The following is a 17,836-nucleotide window of genomic DNA, read 5'->3' as shown; positions in this document are numbered from 1 at the left end:
TCAACCAAAACATACAGGTAATATCTGTATATTGTCATAACAGGTATTTTTTTAAACTACCACCAGCTGAACCAGAACAGATGTTTCCAGAGACAGTATAACCCTAACTCACAAAGAATCTCTGTGTTGCATGTTTAATAACCTCTGTTTTAATTTAATTTAAAAATATATTCCAACATAAAGAAAATAAAGTATTAATGTAGCTTTGTTTCTTCTTCTAGAAATGACTGCTGTTACTGCAGGCAACGTTAACTTCAAATGGGACCCCAAAAGCTTGGAGATAAGAACACTGGCAGTCGAAAGACTACTGGAGCCTCTTGTGACACAGGTAGGGAAAAAAAGGGAACAAAAGACGAGACAATTACCTGTTTTAATGTATTATTTCAATTAAGTAACTTCCAAAGCTTAAATTTCAGAAGTAAAACCACTAACAGTTACTGGACACAAGTCTGGAAAGACTGTGCTGCTTCAGCACCTGATGAGACACAGAATTTCAATTACAAGTGCAGAAATGCCTGTTAGGGACTGATGTTCCATTGCTGCTGTGCTGTTTCTCACCTGTGTTTGGGGATGTATGCTGCTTATTTGATGGGTTTTTAAAAAGCTGCGCTATATATAATTTAGAACCTGGTATCTGGGAGCAACAAAAGTCCCTTGCAGTTAAGTGATTAGTGCTTGCCAGAAGTAGGGTCTGAAACGTTTTCTTTGAGATTACCTGTGTTTAGAGTTCCCTTTGGAAGGAAGTTCCAGGGATATAGTGAAATGTGTGATGATGGTTGTTTGCAAAGCGTCTAGATCTGCCTTATGTTGTAAATAATTACTGATCCCTCCAGACTGAGTTTCCTGCAAGAAGTATGCTTTAATGACATTTGTCAGTGTTTTAGTAGATCTCTTGCAAGATATCCATGCTTTCTTCTGATTTCTGCCTATGCTTTACGCTAGATTTGTGTATAAAAGCCTATTTCTGCATGTTGTGTATTGCCCAGTGAAATGCACTGAAGATAGTAGGAAAACTAGAATGAGTTTTGTAAACATAAGCTCTGCAAACTGAGCAATTTGAAGATTTTGGGAAGAGAATTTCTAGGAGGTCTGGAAGAGAATGTGCTCTGAAGACAGTTAACTCATTTTATTTCCTTGAAATACAAAATTGTTATAATGACAGTGTGAACTGGACACAACTCCTGCTAAACACAAACTGCAACAATCAAGTTCTGTTTCCAGTATTAACATCCCGTTAATTGCCGAGCTGTTGTCTGTACCTGCCAGAGACAGATGCCTTCCAGATACTGAGATGGGCAGTTGGATGATGTACTATATAGAATTTTACCTGCAGTTACTACCGATGGAGTCTTTCCTCAAGAGAAATTGTCCTAATTTGTCAAACTTGACTAAGCAAACTTGTTTATGGGAGCTTTTTGTCCAAGTTCAGTGTCTGTAACGTACTTCTCAAGTAGCACAATAGGCTGTACTGGCTATCCCAAATTTTGTGAATATTGTGGTTGGCAAAATATAGAGAAGAAAGTAGAGTAAATTACCTTGTTGCAACTTGTTGTTTATTTGCAGTACATGGTGAGCTGAGACTTCCCAATAAAAATGCTCCCCGTTAACTAACAACAATATTCCTAGCTGATGCCTTTCCTTCTCTGATTCAACATACTGAGAAGACGAATTCATCTCTGAGGACCTTTATGTCAGAAGTCCTTGGGCTTTCCAGAGCAGTAATATTTTTAGTGTTGTAATTTAATGTCCCTCTGAAGTAGCTTGGCATACCTTCTCCTAGGCTTCACAAAAAGGAGAGGGGAAAAAAACTGCAGATGGAAGAGCTTGTGGGGATTTTGTGTCATCTGTGTTTGAAGGATTCTGATCCTGAGCTAACACAGTACTTGGTGGTCATCTGGCAGCTGGTGGCCACCTCCTAGCAGGGTTTCAGTCTAAAACATACAACTTGGAAATATTTGTTGATTTCAGGAGTGCATTTTTGGTTGTTTTAGCAAAATAATGAGCTCTGGAAGTCCTTTGCTCTGCATGTAGTCCACTGGCTGTAGTATTGCTTGGGACTGAAAAGGTATTTGGACTTGCTAGATTTCTGCAGAGAATGGCTTCAACCTTGTTTTGGGGTCTTTTATGCTTGGGGAGCTATCCCAACCTAATTATCTCCAATGTGGCTTCTTTTGAAGTGATGCCAAGCAGCTCTCGCCTGTTACTGAGATTGCACTTTATCAAAAATACAAATAGATCTCGATTCTTAAAATCAAATTTTCTGCTGCTGCTAAGAAAAAAATCTCTATAAATGGTTTAGCTGAATTTATAATGCTCATCTAAGGAATCAAGTAGCATGGTAATGTTTAAAGAGATGTGAGAGACACTTGTTTGTGAGTTTAACCTCTGGAGCTGGCAAAAGTGCAGGTATTAGTGATCTGCTGTCTAGAAAAAATACATGTGGCCTTGCTGTCAAATGGATAAACTTCTAATTTGTTTTGTGGTTTTTGTTTCTTCCCTTCATCCTACGCCTTCAGGTAACAACACTGGTTAACACTAGCAACAAGGGTCCCTCTAACAAAAAGCGAGGGCGTTCCAAAAAGGCCCATGTTCTGGCTGCTTCAGTTGAACAAGCAACAGAGAATTTCCTGGATAAAGGAGACAAAATTGCAAAAGAGAGCCAGTATCTGAAAGAGGAGCTGATAGCAGCCGTGGAAGATGTTCGTAAGCAAGGTAAGAGCTGTGGATCTGAGTGCTTGTAAAACTGATTTTTCAGAGTAAGTGGAACTGTTTCCTTTTCCCTTTTGCTGTTACTTGTAATGACTCTGCCCCTCTCCACTGGTGTAGATTCCTGTTTTGTCTTGCTGCCTTCCTCAAGAAGTAACATCAACTGGGCAGATCTGGAAATTGGATGTCCCAGGTAGAGATTGGGAAGAGAAGAAGGGCTGATTCTGTAAGAGTGTTTAAAACTCAGTTTAGGCTAACAAATAAATTCCACCCTTTGCCTATAAACATTATGGAACTACATCTCAAATACAACAATAACTTTTTCAATATTTGAATTTATACAGCACACCATTGTGGGAGGAAGAGCTGAGTGTTGACTTGGCAGAGCTGGGTGTCTTGAATATGTAAAATGTAAACAGCAACAAATGGAATGCAAGGACCTTGATTAAATATTCCAGACTTCCTCCCCCACATCTAGTGTTGATTTTTACCATTTTCTTTTTTACTCTCTTGGGGAAGACCTACAAGGAAAGCCTGTGGAACTGCCTTACTCAAAAATATGCACTAGTAAATACTGCTGCTCATAAATCATTTATCATTCTTCCAGTCATGAGCCTTTTCTATGCTTCAGTGAAACTCAGTCAACTGGTATTAATGGTGGCGGCTGCTGCTGCAAAAAAAGGAAAACTCATTAGCATTAATTACTTGTTTGTAGCTGAAGTAGCACAGTGAAATATTAGTTGAAAACAGTTTTAAGTTCTGGGTGAGCCTGGTTGACAGACCAAAGAAGGATCAACATAAGAAGACTGCAATATGAGGGGCTAATTGAGTTGGCTTAATTTAACAACAACAAACAACAGCAAAAGAGAGCCCTTTGTCATGAAGCTTTTAATTCTTGGGGCTTGCTTGATTGCTGCTCAGAATTGAGAGGCAGAGCTCATCTGTGAGTACCTTCAAATGACTCTCAGTGGTATTAATGAGTGAGGGAGCTGTACTCAGCCCTTGGCATTGAGAAGTTCCATTAGTTGAATATGTAGTTGTGTGTTAGAGTAGGAAGCTGCTAGGAAGGAGGGATTGATATAAAAAAACTTTCAGGATGACCCTTTCAATTGTTTTTTGGCCTCTGCTTGATTTTGAGACTGCACGTTGACTTGATGCCAAAACCTCCCTGTTCTATTTGACAGAGAAGGTGGAGTTTGTAGCTGAGAGGTGCCAGAGTGAAGTAACTTCCCACCTTAATGCCATTTCATTTCTTCCTCCCTTTTTACTGTTTGTAGGAAACCTGATGCACAGGGAGGAGAGCTTTTCTCTGAGGGGAATGGTGATTAGACTTGAATGATTTGCCTGAATACCACTGGTGCCCACTGTGTGCTGGGGCAGCACAGCCAGTGATAAAAATCTGTGCCCTGTCACCATGTTGGGTCAGGTTTGGCAGAGCAGCTCGTGGTAAGGAAATTGAAAAAAACAAACAAACTTTGTGGAAATTAGAAGCAAATAGCAAAAAATGAGATGCAGCCTAGGGGAAGCTTATTTCTGCCAATGCCTGGGCAGGATTGCAGCTCTCAGTGGTGCTAATAACAGCAGGGAGATAAAAAAATCTCAACCTGCATGTGTGTATCCAATCTGTGTACTCCAGAAGTGATGCCAGTACTGTGGCAGACCAGTTGAACTGGAGAAAGGAGGGAAGTCTGTTACAAGCCAGGGTGTGTGCTTAGCAAAGCTTTCAGGTGTTTCTGTCGTTATCTGACTTTTTCAATGGGGGGCAAAAGTGAAGAGGAGAATCTGGGTGTCTTGATCAGCACTAGGGTGATTGTGAACTGGCAGCATCTGTCTGACAGCAGGAGATTATAGATGTATAACACAATTTATCTTCAGCAGAAGACAGGAAAATAGAATTAATAATGCTTCTATTTACAGTAGGGAGCAGTTTAGTTATCATAATAAAAACAGATGAATGAAAGTAGACAGAGGTTATGAAGATGATTAGGACAATAGATAACTTGTCTCATCAGAGAGAATTAATTTTATTTATTTATTGCCTAGCAAGAAGACTAAGAGGGTACATGATTTTAGTTAGCATGCCTGTTCATAAAATTTGGGAGTAAAAACAAAGAAGTGAAAGAGCTATTCAGAGTGAATGATAATATGGCTACATACTAAATCAGTGTAAGTGGATCTTCAAAGTCCTGATTTTTGCAGTGGAAGAATTAAATTACAACTTCCTTTAAATATTGAACAAGTTCATGAAATATCCTGAAGTAAGATTCCTGGTCCTTTAAAGCTTTCGACTTCTGACTTCTTTCAAAGTAGTGAAGTTTCTTACAAAAGAAATTTTGAACAGAGTAGTGGAGACAAAGAACCAAAGTGTTGTTCAGAATGGATCCTGCTGTGGTTATAGGGAAGACTTAGTATTGGGAAAACATCTGATGTGAAGTTCTCAGATGTCACCACACTTACGTTGTTTGTTACAGTTCTTTCTGCCATTCAAGCTTTGCTGGGTGACACAAGGGGCAATATTACTCTTGCCCAGTCTTATTCCTTCTGCTGTAAGCTCTTTGTAGGGTTTTACCTTCCTGTGAAGCTTTGAAGACTACATTGAAATGGTCAGGTCTTCTAGTGCTATTGGGAGGTGTTTTGGAACTGAATCTCTTTCTAATCCAGGTGCTTGGCACTGAGACAGGTTGCAAATTCTGGGGTCAAGAAGGAAATTTCTTTTGGTTTGGGCTGACCAGTCTATTCCTATTTCCTAGAGAACTGCTCACCATAGTTCACTGCCTTGAGGTATCTAATGCTAGTGTGAGGATCCCCAGGGTATTAGCTAAGCTTTCAGTCTTATGTTTCTTGCTATGTTAACTTTACATAAAAGACCAAAAAATAAAGCTTAAAATTAAAAAGCTTAAGCAAGTGCATAGGGCTTGTGGTAAGAGAATGGATGAAATACTGTGGTGAATACTGTGGACTTTGATCATGTTTCATGGCTGCAGTTGCAGGGGAGTGAACCTGCTGATTCAGCATGGTGTCTTTCTGCCCTGTGTTTTTGAGTGAAGCTTTCCTCAAAACTGAACAGTGTGGCAAAGTATGAAAGGATGAAATGTTTTTTCAGCTGTACTTCACACAAGATGCACAGCTTAAGAATTTCCAAGGAATGGGAGGAGGCTAGTTGTAGAGTAACTTGAAGTTAAACACTGAATTCTTGGAAAACTCAACTTTAAAACTTTGTTGTGACCATTTAATTTCTTGGAAAGGTGCAAAGAGTTCTCTGTCCTGCAGTAAAAGTGGTTTAGGAGTGTACCACTTGTATTAGAAGTAATCTTCCAGCCAAGGACTCAAGATCTTTGAAAAGCCATAACCTGAGGGAGCTTTGAGACTGCTTTTGGCAAACTCTAGGAGTGTTGTAGGCAGTGCAGATTTAATTGAAGACACAATTAAGGATTTGATAAAAACTTACGGCAACAAAAATATCAGCTCTCATGTTGATATGGCAGGAGGAGATACAAGGCCTTGTCTTGTGTAGTAGAAAGCAAGGGCAGCCTGTTGTGACCCTCATGGTGGGCATTGAAGGGAGCATTAGTGGTAAGACGGCAGAGTCCTGAAACTGTTGATTTCATGCTTGCCTTGGTTTGGTGGGGAATGGGCAACCTCCAGGGAACTGTGAGCAGAGTGATATGGGCAGGTGGAGTCATGGCCTGGTGGCACTCTGTATTTCTGATACTGTTGGCAAAGCAGCCTGGAGAGGGGCTTTGAACTGGAAGTTGCTAAAGGGTACAAGGTGATGTGTGGACATGAATTCTAGCTTGAGGAAAAAAAAGCACCAGTGCCTGTGTGTGTCCTGGGTCTGCCTTGCCTTGCCTGCCTTCTCTGCTGCTTTCTTACTCCTTCAGTATTTGTACAAATAAAACCCTCTGTCATGGTCATCGTGTACTGTGCTGCTGAGGAGGATTAATAGTGCTGTCTGAAGTGCTGTCAGACCCTGTGGGCATGGTGGGAATGAGACTAGAAAATGGTAATTTTCTTTTGATGGACTAAAATCTGACTATTTCTGAAATGGGCTTTGTTCAATTATATTTAATTGAATTCTTAGTGCTTTATTGACAAGATCATGGTATGGCTACCATTGCCTTTTCTTTTCTTGACTCTTGTTTTATTACCTTTCCCTTGTAATATCTAGTGAAAATCTAAGGTTATATTGGAAAAGCAGATTACTCATATAAGATTTTGTACCAGCTGTATAATCCCAGTCTCATAGTCTTACTCTTCTGCAGTGTATTTCTTTTAACTCTTGAAATCCTGCTTTTGAACTTGCTGTGTTACATCTGGTTCAACTTAAAAAATGAGAAGATGATGCTGGATCGAATTTGAACTGCTGATGTGCACACAGAATGCAGGAACTGCATTCTTAGACCAGGGCAGGGTTCTCTCTTACCCTTGGAATCTGGCTGAAATAACTACCCCATGCTACTTTGTAAAAGAAGCCTGATAGCCAGCTTTAATTTGCAGAAATACATATATATGCAACAACTCTAATTATAATCTTCCTTTAATTCTGGGAAGCTGGTTATCATTTGACACTGACAAGCTGTTTGAAGCTCTCTAAATCTCTTAAAGGCTCTTTTTAAAATAAAAAGGAATAGCATTTTATTTCAGTACTGGCTTGTAAGGCTGCAATTAAGAGATGGGTAGGGAATAACTGGGGTTTTTTTAACCTTGTTAGCAATTTCTGAGGTTCAGATTAAGTGAGGGGCCACCTCTCTAAGGTGTTTTTACTAGGAAATAAATGAAAACAACATTTATTTCTTTCAGGAGTTGGAAAAGTGAGAATTCTACATGTAAGTGAAGAAGAGAGGAAATATTCCTAGTGACAGTTGGTTCTGGCATCTATCTTTACAGCTGAGATTGTTAATAGATCTCATACTTGTGGTGGTGACATTAATTTCACTATTATTAGCCTCTTCCAGTTTTTCAGCATTGGAAATGCATCCTATTTCACCCTCCTGGAAATCTGAGGCTCTTAACACTTAATGAAATAATGAGTGTTCATCAGAGCTGGGTAAGGGATAGCTTGAGACTGAGATTTAGAGCTGGTCTGTACTTGGACAGAAGCTTTTTTCATATGTCATGGTACTGAAGTAGCATATTTTTTATCTTAAAATGTTGCATGCCACACTTTGTCATATTATTTAAGATGATGGAAGGGTGTTACACAGGGGGGAGCATGTGAACAAAATGGAGTATCTTGATGTAGGTGCTTGGACAGGCTGGCAGCTGTTTGGGTTGGTTTTAGCTCTGAAGGTGTAGGGTGCTGGGGTGCTAGAAACTCTTCAGGGCAAGGTATTAATTGCTTAATGTTCAATATGTGGATGGTTAACCCCAGGCTCTCCAGTGGTAGGAATTGTGGAGTAATTTTAAAAGCAATAAGTAGTTAAAATAGAAGCACTTCCTGTGCTGGCAATGTGCTGCACTGATTGCTGAGCTGTGGGAGCTGGTGGCAGGATGGTGCCACTGCTTTAGCTTGAGATTGCATATCTCACCCAGTTTGGTAGTGGGTTGTTGGGAGTCAATGTCAGCTTTCACTTGTGAAGAACTATTTGAGGTGGTTCTTCTCTGAGATGTGCTATTTTTGTTTTGGCATATGACCATATGGACACTTTCATACAGCTTTGGGAAGCCTCTGACACAGCAGTTAGTTATAACAGTTCTCATGCTTTCTGGTTGTCTCCAGCTGCCTGCAAGTCTTTGGCCTTAAGTACCTCACATTTTCTAAACTAAATCCTAGCTGTTCACCAAATGTTTCAGAAATGCAGAGATCCAAGAATAATAATAATGTGGATTCCAAAACTTACTGCTGTGTAGGAGCTGTGGTACTGGAATAAAAATGCTGCCCCAAAAAGCAGGGGGAGAAATCCAAAATATACTTCTCTGGCTATGTGCAGACATTAGTTTTATGCTTTCTGAATGCCTTCTGGAGGAATTTCTCTAGCTGTGTAATGTGGCCTTTGCTTTTCATAGCTAACCAATAGCATTGTTACCATCTGAAACCCAAATTCTTTCCTCCTGCACCAGATGCAGACCCACAGGCTATGAAACATTGAAGCATTGTACTAAGCAGCTCCTTGCTTTGAATGCATACCAGGGCATATCCAGCCAGGTCATTGCTTCGAGTTGTTTACAGTCCCAGGAGCTGTGGTGGTGCCTTGTGTGTTTACAGTACTTTCTGCTGCTTGCTGCTTAACATCTCCATGCACACAAAGCAAAGCTTTTGCTTAAGCTTTGAAAGTATTGTAGTTTGTGAAGTAACTGCAGTCATAGATCATAGAATGGTTTGGGTTGGAAGGGACCCTAAAGATCATCTAGATCCAGCCCCCTGCATGGGCAGGGACACATCCCACTAGACCACGTTGCTCAGAGCCCAATCCAACCTGCCTTTGAACACTTCCAGGGATGAGGTACCCACAGCTTCCCTGGGGAACCTGCTCCAGTGTCTCACCACCCTCATACTAAAGAATTTCCTCCTCATGTCTCACCTAAATCTCCCCTCTTCCAGTTTTAATCCCTTTCCCCTTGTCTTCTCCCTCCCTGCCCTTGTCCCAAGTCCTTCCGCAGCTTTCCTGGAGCCCCTTCAGGCACTGGAAGGTGCTATAAGTTCTCCCTGGAGCCTTCTCTTCTCCAGGCTGAACACCCCAACTCTCCCTGGCTCCAGAGCAGAGCTGCTCCAGCCCTCAGATCATCTTTGTGGCCTCCTCTGGACTCTCTTTTCGGGAGCTCCATGTCCTACTTCTCTTGGTGACTCCAGAACTGGACACTGTAGTTTGTAAAATAACTGCAAGTCCCACGTATAATAGCAATGGAAGCTGAGTTAGCCTCTCCAGAGGATTTTTGCATGTTAAAACATCTGTACAGTTGGAAATAAGGACCAAAATGTTATTTTCCTGCCCTTCTTCCCAGCACAAGCCCCTCTACTCTGATACCATGTGGTAACCATACCTAGAGGTAGCTACACGCAGTATTATTTGCTGGCCATATTTAAGCAATCGCCTTTTACTTTCAAGACTTAGAGTGGCTTGCCTAGGAATCCTTATGGCCTCCGAGGAAGTGCTGTGCAATGTTAAAGCCAGAGCATCTCTCCCTGTGCAGGTGACCTGATGAAAAGCGCTTCGGGGGAGTTTGCAGATGACCCCTGCTCCTCTGTGAAACGAGGGAACATGGTCCGAGCGGCGCGCGCCCTCCTCTCTGCCGTTACTCGCCTGCTAATCCTGGCTGACATGGCAGATGTCTACAAGCTGCTTGTTCAGCTCAAAGTAGTAAGTACAGCTCTTTGCTGTGATACACTTTGCCGTGTCTGGCACACCAGTTGTGCTCTGTCAAGTGTTTGTTTTTTTTCATGCATGTGTGCTGAGCCCAGTGTGCACGCTGTCAGTGGCTCCCTTCTGCAGCAGGGAGGCTTTTGGGGTTTTTCCTTTGAGCAAAACTTGTGCAACGGATGTTTGTCTCTTGTTTTTATGCTCATTGTCAGTAGCTTTGGACGTTGTGCTGCACTTAATTCTGAACTATTAGTTTTGAAACTTAAACACACTATTGTTTGCAACCGCAGGTGATAACCAGCTGTTTTAATCTTAAATAATTTGCGTTCTTAGAACCACCACTGCCTTGCAGCTACTAGCTGTGAGTAGTTTCAGTAGTCTAAGTAAAACAAATGTGAAATATTTGAGGAAGCTTTCTCTTCTGACAAGCAAGAAGGTGGGTGGTTTGTGCAGAATTGGAAAGGAGATGAGGTTTTATAATGGGTCTATTTTGGCAGAAGGGCTTTGAGACTCCCCTTTTGCCCTTCAGTGGCCACTGCTGCAGTTCTACCAGGGCCCTGCATTCCTTCGTAGTCTTTCAAATGTGGACTTCACTGTATGTGGTATCTGGTGACTATGAATTAGTACCTAAGCCTTGAGTGCTATCAGCCTTTGAAGTCTCTCTCCCCAAGAAATAAAAGGGGGCAGAGGAAGATTGCTTTCTCTCTCTGATGTGAGGTACATTCTGAATTACTTTCTGGACTGTGGACTGCAGTACTTGGAAAAAAAAAAAGTGAATATATGTGATTTCAGGTGGAAGAAGGTATCTTGAAACTAAGAAATGCTGGCACGGAGCAGGATTTGGGCATCCAGTACAAAGCCCTCAAACCAGAAGTGGACAAGCTGAACATAATGGCAGCCAAAAGACAACAGGTAGAGAGATGGCAGCTCTTTTTTCTGTGTATTATTTCTTATTTTCCTTTTTTCAAATTAAGAAAATAAGGTAGCCTTGCTGCTCTTGTGTTGGCAGCAGTGGGTACTGTCCTTTTTAATTTTTTTTTTCATTTTTTTTTCTGCTGAATACTTTATGTTGCACTCCCACTGTGTTGAGGAAATTTGAGCTTCCTTGATAGGCAGAAAGTCTGCTTGGCTGAAGTGTACTGCTCCTGGCAGAATTTCTTTATGTTAATGCTTTTGTACCTCAGTGAAATCCTGCTTCCCAAGACTTGCACTTCCCAGTTTGAAGCAGTGCAGGTGTGGGTAAGGAAAGAGAACTGAGGTGTGCCTGGTGTGCTCACCACTAGACCACACTGCCTTTGTGGTTTGCACAGATGGGCTGAACGTGGCCATTTAAACAAGGAACCAAAGTCATGACTGGGCACAGAACTACAGCTCTTTCCAAGAAACGGAGGGGCAATGGTGGTTAGTCTTGCACTGAAATCCCCATTTGAGAAGGGGTTTTATATCCTGGTTATGTGTATGTTTTGTACTTGGATAGCTTGTGCTTAACCTTAAATTATGTGTAAAATTTGTTCAGCAGCGTGGTTGTGACTCATTTTTGTGTAGGTAAATTATCCAGAGGAAGCAGAGGTGTAGGCAGTCCCATTTCTCAGAAACAGTGTAATTCTTGTAGAGCATTTTTTATTTGTTCTGCTGATAGGTACAAACCAAAACTGCTTATGCACCTCTGACACAGCTTGTGTTGTTTGCACAGATTAATCTTTGAAAATAAACCAGGTACATTCTGAAGTGAATTGCCCATTGGCTATGTATCTAAAATCTGATTGCAGTAAATGGGAGTAGGGTTGTGATGGCAATGCAATAAATGTTCTTTAACTGCTTTGTGATGGATTGTTCCACACTATGGAAAGTGGTTGTACTAAATCTGTAAATCTGAAAGCCTGCTTGGAGTGCCCTCCCTGCTTGCTGCGGGTCTTACAGAGGTTACCTATTACCCATTCATTTGGATGTTTTTTTCTCAGATGTTTTTTTCCCTTTCTCAGTAAGGCAGTGCTCTTCTTCATTTCCATCACCTCTTTGTTAGGTTTAAGAGATAAGTTTAAAATGACAACATGGCTAATAACTGTGTTTGTTCTTTTATAAGCTTACTGCTCATGCTGGACTCAGAAGCTAATCATAGTGCTTCTATTCCAAGCCAGAGGTGATGGTGCTTTAGAGAATTGCAGCAGTGAGTGTTCAGGAAAAGACCTACGGACTTGCTTGCTAATCTTAAATGAGTGGTAATTACACTCCTTAAATTAATTTTGTCTCATTGGAGATGAACAAGAAGTTCAATGAGATGATATACTTGTGCTTCAAAAATTAAGTACCCAAGTCTCTCGAGGAGGGTAAACAACCATCTTCTAGGTGTGATTAAAGAAAACATTCTGGTTGTCAGTGGTAGGGTTCAAATTAAAGATCTCATGTCTCATGTGCAAGTGCAAGACAAGATTGCAGAGGAAGCCTGTTGTTCATTTGATAGTTAAAAATTAGCTTGGTTCTTAAGTTACCTAAAAATGTAAGGTATTCTGTTGTGAGAGTGTAGGTTTCTTTGTGGTTCTGTAGATTTAATGCAAACTGGAAGGAGTGGGGAGAAAAATGCGTGCTCACTACTTCTGTGTGCTCCTGATTTATAGGTGTTGCCAGTTTTCAAAATGCTGGTCCTCTGCTGTGGAGAGGAGCAAAAATGTAGCCTTAGATTTTGAGTTGTGAAGATGTGAATCAGCAGCCCTACAGTACTTTTTTTTTTTTTTTTTTTGTCTTTATGAAGCTGTTGTGTTTTGAAACTAGTTGAGCCCTTAAGAATAGGGATACTCAATCAGAAGGTAGTTAGATTTGAGTGTTCTGAGGAAAGAACCTGCCCATCTTCTGGAGATGCAGGAAGGCTAGGTATGGATCTTAAATGTGGGGAATATTCTCAAATGTGCTTTTTCTTTTAATTTTCCTAATAGGAACTGAAAGATGTGGGTCACCGTGACCAAATGGCAGCAGCCAGAGGAATTCTGCAGAAGAACGTTCCCATTCTTTACACGGCGTCCCAGGCCTGTCTGCAGCACCCTGATGTAGCTGCTTACAAAGCCAACAGGGACTTGATCTACAAGCAGCTTCAGCAGGCAGTCACAGGCATATCAAATGCAGCTCAAGCAACTGCATCAGATGATGCTGCCCAGCAGCAGGGGGGAGGTGGAGAGCTGGCTTATGCTCTGAACAACTTTGATGTAAGTTTTGAGCCCTTTCTGTAAACAAAAGTGGTAACTTCAACTCTTCATTCCCCTTATTTACTGGCAACAGCTTGCTTTTATTTATATTGTCTGAAAGATTATTTTCTACTGAAATACAGCAATTCCCAGGTGAAGTAAGCTTTTATTTTTAAAAAAGGTCTTTATCCAAACTAGGGCTGATAGAATATAGAACTGAAATAGCAGTTAGCTTACTGCTATATTAGAGGTAAGCCCTTGATTTATTTTAAATTCATTATTTCATAACATATTTATGTCATGTATTCTTGTAGGTGACAGAAATTACTTATTAAAAGTGAATAAGGTATTTGGAGTTGCCCAAACTACCTATTGAGAGGAACACAGAGTGGGAAGTTTAATATGATCTTTAGTTGGTAATGAAGTCATTTCACATTGGTTTGTTGTAGTGATCTGTCATATTCCTTATCTCACATTCAGGGAGTTGTTGAGGATAGCCATGCATTTTTACTGAGAACACTTCCTTTTTGAAGTCAGTGTTTTGTGTCTACCACTGATTCAGCCTCTGAATTTTAAGCACCTTGGCAGTAACTTAGCTCTAAAACTCTGTTTAATATTGCAAAACCATCACTCAAAGGTGTTTAATACTTTTGTTTTTGCTAGATATTGCTAACCTTTTCTTACCACTCTTGCTCCTTCCCTGCATTCCCTTCTGTGCCAGGTTCTTTTACTTGAGTTCTCCCTGTGCCCAGTGTGAGGCCCTTCTCTGATGTCATGGTTGTCTTGATCTTTGTGACTATGATTTCCATTTGAAGTCTGCTTTTCTTAAATGCCATCAGTTGTATGTTTAGCTACCCAAGTCTTAAGAATGTGCCTCAGGGTAGCACCCAAGGTGTGAGCAGGTGTGTGTGGGAGGATCAGGCAGGCCCTGGAACAGCACACCCATGGTAAAGACTGACTGGGGTACGTAGAAGTGAAGCAGCAGTTCAGGTTCATGGGTTGGCTAATCTAGCTGAAACCATTTAATGTGATTTCTGATATATGGCCATATTTTACTGTAAGAACTCTAATATATGTCTGGAGATTTTGAATGCTGCAGTTCACATGGAGCTTTTGAGCTTTTAGTTCTGCTTTGTGAGGCTCTCTAGCAGCAGCAGGGCTCATTCAGCAGCCCAGCTTCAGAGCGTGCTGTGTGCGATAGCTTTGTTGTCTCCATCCTGCCAAGGGAGACTGACAAAACAAATGTGTTCAGGTTCTCTGCAGATCTTATCCTTGTACTTCATTTCCTGCTAATGCTTGAATGTTATTGTGCTTTTGTTATAGAGGCTTTGCACACATATGCTCCCAAATACTCAGTGTTTTCACCGTGATGGTAAAATATTAAATGGCTACAAGGAGATAACAAGATTATGATTATTGCTGGCTTTGGTGCAGTTCTGGAGTTGTAGCATGCTGCCATTGTATTCTCTGCACAGCTAAAAGGAAAAATAAGGAGCATGTTGGAAAGCCATGTTCTAATCCTGCTGCAAAGACTTGCATGATGACTCTGTAGGCGGATGAAACGTGCTGGTTGGGGGGAGAGGCAGTGGTTGCAGTGTTAGCTGGCATTCAAACTGCAAAAAGTCCCATTTAAAAAACCTTGGGGCCTTCTTTTTATATTAGTAACATCCTCCCCTCCTGTCCCCACCCAAATCGTAAGCAAACCACCAAACCTTGAAATGGCCAAATAAGTTTTCCTTAATGAATTGCAAACCTGTTTAAATAAACCACCTGAAAGTACTCACAAGGTGGGTAATAAATACTACACTGCTGCTTCCTGGTGAACTTCTGTGGGTGGTGGTATTGGCCCCTTGGTGCTACAAAAGGTACATGAGTACTGCAGTTTCAGCCTGCAGCCTCTCCCTGTGAGCTGTGCTTAATGCTCTGTCAAGATAAGCCTGTGATAGTTTTCTGCCATGAAGAAATTGGTTTCTGTGCTCTTTGAAACATTTATGTTAGTGTTTCACTTTGAGAATCTGTATTTACCTGCATAAGGGTGAAGAGAAGAAAGAGCGGATAAATTAGGACAACAGAGCCCTATATATAGGACTAATTTTGGATGTTTGTTTTCCTTGGGTTTTTGTTCATGATGGGATAATTGTATCTGACAAGTTAACTAGTGAAGGCATGTCTGGATTGACATGTAGTTAAGAAGAGTTCTGTACTTTGAACCTTATTTGTGCTGGCACGTTTGATTTTTGCCATTCATGTAACTAGGCTTCCTGTGGCCAAGTTTTGTTGAACTGTTAAAGCAGCACAAGAAATGACTAGCAATGTAGTCTGCTGGGGAACCTTTTAGTAGTTTTACAAAACTACTTATAAAAATGATCCTCAGTGCCAAAATGGTGTGGTGTTTGCCTTTTCTGCCCAACCTGGGGTTTTCTGTAAACATTAGTTGTCTCAATGACTTAATGGGATCTTGCTGCTTGGTCTGCTTACTGATTTCTAAAACCTTTATTTGACTAGAAACAAATTATTGTGGATCCATCAACCTTCAGTGAAGAACGTTTTAGGCCTTCTCTGGAAGAACGCCTGGAGAGCATCATTAGTGGAGCAGCCCTGATGGCTGATTCATCCTGCACACGTGATGACCGACGGGAGCGGATTGTTGCTGAGTGTAATGCAGTGAGACAGGCCTTGCAGGATCTTCTTTCAGAATACATGGGCAATGTGAGTATCCTCTGTTTTGTTTGCTTAGTTTGGGTGGTTTTTAACTCCATGTCATGATCTAAAATGTGGAGTTGAAGCTGTGTGTCTTGAAGCTGGCTTGTTCTGTTCCCAAACAGAATATGAAGAGTAACTAGCAGTCCTGAAAGGTTTGTCTGGAAACAGGATGAAACAGATTTATAAATCATTAATGATACTTACCTTAAAATTGATCTGTAGTCTTCTAAGCAAGTATTAGTGGTTATCATATTGGGTTACAGAACACTGGAACAGGCTGCCCAGAGAGGTTGTGGAGTCTTCTTCTCTGGAGACTTTCAAGACCTGTCTGGATGCATTTCTGAGTGATCTTCCCTAGTTTTGGTCCTGCTCTGGCAGGATGGTTGGACTTGATCTCCAGAGGTCCCTTCCAACCCCCAACATTCTGTAATTCTGTGATTATCATAATAAATTTTAACCCTTTGGCACTGTTTTTACTTTATGACTGTTAATATTGGTTTGTGTAGGAATTCAATAGAATTAGTCTGGTTTTCAGCTTCAGTTTGCATAAGGTGAGATACTTGGCTTACAGATAAAGTTCACTGCTGTTGAACCTAGGAAAGTTTAACTGTCATCTTTTTAGAGGCACAGATTCTCAGAATCAATCTACTTACTTTGAGAAGAGGTGATGCACAAAGTTAAATATTTAGTAAGAAATCCTGAGAACAGTTTGGACTCCTGAGTATTTTTTTTGTACCAGTGTGTGGGCATTTGATGTACCTACAGGATTTGAAGCCTGAGACTGTTCCTATAGTTGGAATAAGTGTCGTGTCATGTGGATGAGCTTCTTTGAGGGCATCGTTTGTAATATTGGATATTTCTCCCCTGGGTTGCCTCTTTGTCCTTATCCCAGTGGTTTTTAATCTGAACAACTCCTGCTGTCTTGAGAGATGAGGTTGGGATACCATGGGATTTAGTCTATGTCTAGTCTTTAAGCTTAAATATAGTTAAAGTTGATTTCAGAAATAAAGTTGCAGAAATAGCAACAGCTAAAGCAGACTGCATGGCTTGTAGCACTTTGGCAAGGAAAAAGGACTGGAGAGATCTCCATAGGGTGAGGTGAAGAGTTGTTTATGCTTTTGAGCATGTTTGAAGTAAAACTTAGTACAGAGAGACTTTCTTTTTTTAGACAGTAGGATTTATTTAGGAGCATTGCTATATACCTTACCTTCAAACCTGTGGGTGAAAACTATGTCAGTATAGAGTAAAACTGGTCCAAAGGCTGCCATGTGTGGATAGGGTATAATCTGGAAAACAGATGCAGTGTGTGGTGGGGAGAAAGTAAAACAGGGATTTCATTTTACTAAAGACAAGGACAAAATAATTGAACAAACCTGAAAGGCAAGTCTTACATAGCCTGCAGGCTGAGGTAGGTACTTCATGTAGTCTGTCTTAATTGCTTGTGAAAGTAGCTTGTGCTCAGTATTGACATTATATAGAAGTTAGGACTGCAAGCAAGCCACTAAGTTGTGCCATTTAAAATGCCTTTCAGAGCAGGGTGTTCTATTAGTGCATGATGCATCTGTAATAATCCCTCCAACAAATGTGCTGCTGAGTTGGATGAAGCCCTGTCAGCATAGTTCAAAATAAACCATCCACCAAATGCTAATGAAAAATGGGGAAGAGGTAAATGCTCAGTCTTGCATATAAGAGTTGGTGACATTGGTCTTGTTGAAAGTTGGTCAATACCTGTGTGAGATGGCAGAGCTCTGGCTTTCTTTTGCAGACATGCCTATCCTTCTCCCCAGCTCTGTGTTGTTGTCTCTGATATGCAAGTTAAAGTAATCATGCTGAGAGGGAAAGAATGTATTCCCTCTGATATCTCTTTTAACACATTGTGAAATTAGTGGAGCATGCTGAATTTTTTTAAGTCAGTGCTATGTTATGATTGTAGACAGTGTAGTTGGGGAAATG

At 40.9% G+C, this 17,836-nt stretch overlaps 1 protein-coding gene across 4 annotated transcripts in view; it reads left to right on the top strand.

Annotated features, from left to right (window-relative positions):
* The first annotated feature begins 213 nt into the window (after nt 1–213).
* Nucleotides 214–17,836, top strand: part of CTNNA1 (catenin (cadherin-associated protein), alpha 1, 102kDa) — a 103,115-nt gene continuing 85,492 nt past the window's right edge. For 2 of the 4 annotated variants that reach the window (XM_009999949.1, XM_009999950.1), the window contains exons 1-6: nt 214–328; nt 2,517–2,712; nt 9,838–10,004; nt 10,797–10,916; nt 12,935–13,201; nt 15,686–15,889. In XM_009999949.1, the coding sequence (XP_009998251.1) occupies nt 224–328; nt 2,517–2,712; nt 9,838–10,004; nt 10,797–10,916; nt 12,935–13,201; nt 15,686–15,889 (1,059 nt within the window). In that variant the 5' untranslated portion in view covers nt 214–223. Of the gene's footprint in view, nt 329–2,516; nt 2,713–9,837; nt 10,005–10,796; nt 10,917–12,934; nt 13,202–15,685; nt 15,894–17,836 lie in introns of all 4 variants that reach the window. The other 2 variants (XM_009999948.1, XM_009999947.1) reach the window with 2 other exon arrangements.

The sequence above is a fragment of the Chaetura pelagica genome, unplaced genomic scaffold (assembly GCF_000747805.2).
Source record: "Chaetura pelagica isolate M959 unplaced genomic scaffold, ChaPel_1.0 scaffold296, whole genome shotgun sequence".
Taxonomy (NCBI): domain Eukaryota; kingdom Metazoa; phylum Chordata; class Aves; order Apodiformes; family Apodidae; genus Chaetura; species Chaetura pelagica.
The sequence above is the reverse complement of the archived record's forward strand: the minus strand, read 5'-3'. Positions and strand labels throughout refer to the sequence as shown.